The 5,384-nt window shown below is 35.6% G+C and overlaps 1 protein-coding gene across 1 annotated transcript; it reads left to right on the forward strand.

The window, feature by feature from the left end:
• The first annotated feature begins 3,924 nt into the window (after positions 1-3,924).
• Positions 3,925-5,027, forward strand: LOC130470051 (protein FAR1-RELATED SEQUENCE 1-like). The gene is made up of 2 exons (XM_056839612.1): positions 3,925-4,726; positions 4,906-5,027. The coding sequence occupies exons 1-2, from the start codon at positions 3,925-3,927 to the stop codon at positions 5,025-5,027; spliced, it is 924 nt and encodes a 307-aa protein (XP_056695590.1).
• Positions 5,028-5,384: the final 357 nt, after the last annotated feature.

Consider the following 5,384-nt stretch of genomic DNA (forward strand, 5'->3'; position numbering starts at 1 on the left):
AGTCTCACAATCGAATTGGCACAAGTCTCATGTTCAAATCTATCAAAATGCCTCACAATCAAAATTTCAAGTCTCAAAAATCGAGATTTCACAATCCACATGTTTAAATCAATTGGGATATATAAATTAAAAACACAAATTATTAAACTCACTGAAATTCTAAAAATATTCATATTCACATCATATTTGGGCTTTCCAAATCACAATAGTATAAGTAAAACCTAAATCAAAATTCATATTGTTATACGTAAATCACATTCTTAAAGTAAAGATAATTAGCACAAGGCATAAATTTTCATCAAAGTGGATGGACAATGTGTACCTTAAGTATACGACAATAATACTCCAAGAGTACGATCTCAGGTTCATAATCCGATCATCAACACCAATTTCATGATACCCATCACTCCTTTGCTTGAACTCCCAATTATACATCTATAGTTCAATCTTCATAATATATGCATGAACTCAACTCTTTAATAAGCTCCATATATTATCTTAACAAGGGTTCTACTTCGCTAATCAAATCAGAGTTGGGAACTCAGAGGAAAGATCAACAACAACAAGGCCGCAACAACAATAAATTGAGGTATTAACAACAACTTGTAGCCAGCAGCAGCGACTGATTTCAGAAGAGCATATCTCCTAAAATACGGCTCCAAATTGAGTGACGTTTGAGCCTAAATTCATCTACGCAAAGATATCTAAATTTGTTTAGAAACAAGAAGGGAAAAATTAGCGTAAGATCTTCAAAACATCACAAACAGAAGCTAGTTCTGAAAACAACAACTGCAGCAGCAGTGACAAGAAGAGGGCGTATCTCCCACAATACAACTCCAAATTGAGTGATTCTTGAGGATAAATTGATTAACTTTTTAAGGGCTACAACTTTCCTGAAGAAACTATTGGAAAAATCCGAACTCGTGTTGTAGAAAACGAACGAAACAGAAGCAGCAGCAGATAATCAAGCTAGAGGAGAGAGATTTTTGGGTTGTGAGTGTTTTCACCTAGGAGAAACCATTAAACAAATTTATTTTCTACCTTACTTGCCACTCATTTGTGAAGAATTAACAAGAAAATGACACCAATATTTATGTGTGGCAACTCCCATCAGTGACACATAGCATGGAAGAGCAAGGCATATGAAATTATTTTATTTTTTCTCACCAAGGGCAAAATTGTAATTTAACATTTAAAATAAAAAAAAAACAGATTTTCCTCTCTTACACATTGAAAAGATAAAATACAATAATAATACTCATCTTTTATTAAAACTGTTTTAATCTATTTTAAGATTATAAAATGTAATTAGCCTCTAATTAAAAACACCTGGAAAAAATTGCGCTATTACACCGGAGCTCAAACAAGATGAAGATTTTCTTAAGTTGTTAAATGAGTGTGTGTGGGACATGGAACAAGAATCCGAGGAATTTGAAGCTACTTGGAACTCGCTTATGGTTCAATATAACCTTGTGGAGAATGGTTGGTTCCAACATATGTTTTCAATAAGAGAACATTGGATACCGTGTTACTTTAGAGATCTCAGGTTAGGCAGCATTTTCTCTTTTTATTAATATGCTTTGATGTCAAATTTTGTTATTTTGTTAATCTAATTTAATCTCATCAGAAATTTGATCTCATTTCTGCTTATTTACTTTCTGTCAATCTGTGTTTTTGGCACCTTTCACCAGTTAAGTTGTGATGTATGGTGTTTACTTGAAGTCTAGCTTAAGATTAACTTGCTGAGAATGCTCTTTCCAGATCAGTTACGTCCTGCATTCACTTTCTTGGCTTATGGTTTTGAGTGTTTTGACAGTGTGAGACCTGAGAGTCTGAAACAATTATGTTGTTTCTAGGAATGATCATTTTCTTGGCTGTTATTAACTCTCCTGATTAATATTTTTTTAGTTTAATTGAAGGTCTTGAGTCAGTAAAGCTCAGACTTCAGTTGGAGATTCAATATTATTGTTATTGTTGCCTTTAAAATCAGAAACTTTAATTTCTGCAAATGAGCAAAATTCATTTACTCATTTCTCTAAATGAGTAAAATAAATTTACTCATTTAGACAAATGAGCAAAATAAATTTACTCATTTAAAATCAGAAACTTTAATTTCTGCCAATGAGCAAAATTCATTTACTCATTTGTCTAAATGAGTAAAATAGATTTACTCATTTAGACAAATAAGCAAAATAAATTTACTCATTTGGCTAAATGAGCAAAAAAGGTACTCATTTTTGCAAATGAGCAGAAAACTGTCCAAACCATAATAGTACTTGTGTAGAAAATTTACTCATTTGTCTAAATGAGCAAAAATATTACTCATTTGTGCAAATGAGCAGAAAACTTTTTGATTACTTTTTTGTTTTAAATGTCATAAATTTCATAAGTTAAGCTATTGAATGCAGGTTAGGAGGCATTTTAAGAACTACCTCTAGATCAGAAAGTGAGAATAGTTTTTTCAACAATTTCACTAATCCGCATGTGACACTTGTAGATGTTAGGTTATGATACATATGAATAAACATAAATCATGCGGAAAAACCATAAAGCCAGGAAACATATTATTTACACATAATCATATAGCATAATTTAGATGCATACACTTTGTAGCGTGCCCTCCCTAGCTGCGCCCGAACCGAACAAGAACAAGTCTTTAGGACTCCATGTGTCGTCCCTCCGTAGATAGTCCACAGCACGTCCGGATCCGCCTTAAGCTTGACCAACTAGAATCGCCCTTAAGGTTCCTTAGATTTTCGACTATTTGGGTGCAAGTGTTTGGCTGATTTTTGCTTAAAAATCTTACCTTGAATACTTCAAAAACCTCTGTTAAATATGTGACACTAGGCCTATATTTATAGAGTTTATGGAAAGGAATTATAATCCTACTAGGATATGGATTTATTAATTAGAATCCTATTTGAACTCTAAATAATAAATTTAATCTATTAGGATTAGGATTTAATCATTGCACGAATTCCGATAGGATTAGGATTCGTTACGAACACGAGTGTCGCACGACCACGAGGGACGCACGCACCCGCGCAGGCCTTGCGGCCCACACGAGTGGGCGCTGCCTCGCAGCCCACGAGCACACGCTCCAGCGCGCGCGCCTACGGCATTGCTGGGCCTGGCCTTGCGCTGGGCCTGGCGAGGCTGTGGCCTTCGTGTTGGGCGCTTGGCTTGCTGGGCGCGGGCCTGGCTTCGTGCTGGGCCTTCGTCTGGCAAGCCTCGTCCGATGCTAATTCGTACCATGCGCTTCCGATTAAATTCCCGGTTTCGAAATTCATTTTCGATACGACCAATATTTAATATTTCCGATTCCGGAATTAATTTCCGTTTCGAACAAATATTTAATATTTTCGTTTCCGGAATTATTTTCCGATTCCGATAATATTTCTGATTCTGACAATATTTCCGTTTCCAGCAATATTTCCGATTCCGGCAATATTTCCATTTCCAATAATATTTTCCGATACGTACCATGTTTCTGTTTCCGGCAACATCTACGACTTGGATAATATTTATATTTCCGATACGATCCATATTTCCGTTTCCGGCAATATCATCGTTTCCGGAGTATTCATTTGCTTGCCTTTGACGATCTTAGCTCCCACTGAAACCGAGATCCGTCGATTCCGAATATCCAAAGATGGAGTATTTAATTCCATTAAATACTTGATCCGTTTACTTACTATTTGTGTGACCCTACGGGTTCAGTCAAGAGTAAGCTGTGGATTAATATAATTAATTCCACTTGAACTGAAGCGGCCTCTAGCTAGGCATTCAGCTCACTTGATCTCACTGAATTATTAACTTGTTAATTAATACTGAACCGCATTTATTAGACTTAACATTATATGCATACTTGGACCAAGGGCATTATTTCCTTCAGTAGAATTCTACATGCGTTTTGAAAGTGCAATGGATGCACAAAGGCACAAGCAAGATAAGCTAAATACGGAATCCATTCACTCTGTTCCTCAATTAGTAACTCCATTGCCTTTGGAGAAACATGCAGCTGAGGTGTATACCAGAAAAATGTTCTACATGTTCCAGGATGAGGTGTACAAGGCTTGTTTCAGATGTGGGATTAGTTCTATTAGAATGGAAGAAAATATTGAAATCGCACAAGTCATGGACCATTCTCGACAGAAAACAAATGAGGTAACATTTAATTCTGGAAATCTCGTGACATCATGTTCTTGCAAATTGTTTGAGAGATTGGGGATTTTATGTAAACATGCAATATGTGTTTTAAATGCAAGACAAGTTACAAAGATTCCAGAGTACTACATTCTTGATCGATGGACAAAAGAGGCAACCAAAAGGCCAATTTTTGATATGCATGGTAACTTCCTTGAAGAATGTAGGAAGATGAACACAACAACTAAAATGTTAGGGGAAGTTTGGTCAGAGATTTTTAATTGTGTAGGCCTTGCAGAGGGAAATGAGGAAAATTTGCAACAATTTCTCGATAATCTTAGAGATTTTAGTAAGAATTTGGTTGAAAAAGGGAAGTGTGTGCAAATGACAAAAACTCAAGAGATGGAGCTTTTTGTTGGTCATAGAGCGTCTTCTAACCTCAATATCCAAAATCCAATACCATCAAAGAATAAAGGCAAGAGACATAGAATAGTAGGAGAAAAGGAGGCAACAATTGAGCAAAGTCAGAAACCCAAAAGAAAATGTAAAGCTTGTGGGGCATATGATTATCACGACAGTCGTAACTGCCCGAACAAAACTACAACCTAAGCAAGGTAACTGCCAAATTAAATCCAGCTTATTTACTTTCTGTCAATCTGTGTTTTTTGCACCTTTTCACCAGTTAAGTTGTGATGTATGGTGTTTACATGAAGTCTAGCTTAAGATTAACTTGCTGAGTTGCTGTAATGCTCTTTCCAGATCAGTTACGTCCTGCATTCACGTTTTTGAAATCTTCCTGTATCCTGCCTTATGGTTTTGAGTCTTTTGACAGTGTGAAACCCGAGAGTCTGATCATTTTCTTGGCTGTTATTAAAATTTAGCTAAGCGATCCATATCGCAAGCAAAATCACATAATTGGTGGATATCATCGCAAGCATATGAATCACATTTACTGAAAAATATTTATTCACCAATAGTGGATTGGTAGAAGAATAGTTTCAAAGTTTCAATTTGTCATTAACTTTTGTGATTTTCTTGAATAACATTGATGTTATTGTTTAGTGTATCGGGGTTTAAGTATAATACAAGTTCAATTCAAACATATACTCCATAGTCCATACTATCACAAAAAAAGAAGTCAACTGACAGTAGGTTCGAACCAAACATATACTCCATAGTCCATACTAGCATTTGCACGAGAACAAACTAGTTTGTTCCTTATTTAGTTTCATGCTAGC

This window comes from Spinacia oleracea, chromosome 3, assembly GCF_020520425.1.
Source record: "Spinacia oleracea cultivar Varoflay chromosome 3, BTI_SOV_V1, whole genome shotgun sequence".
Lineage (NCBI taxonomy): Eukaryota > Viridiplantae > Streptophyta > Magnoliopsida > Caryophyllales > Amaranthaceae > Spinacia > Spinacia oleracea.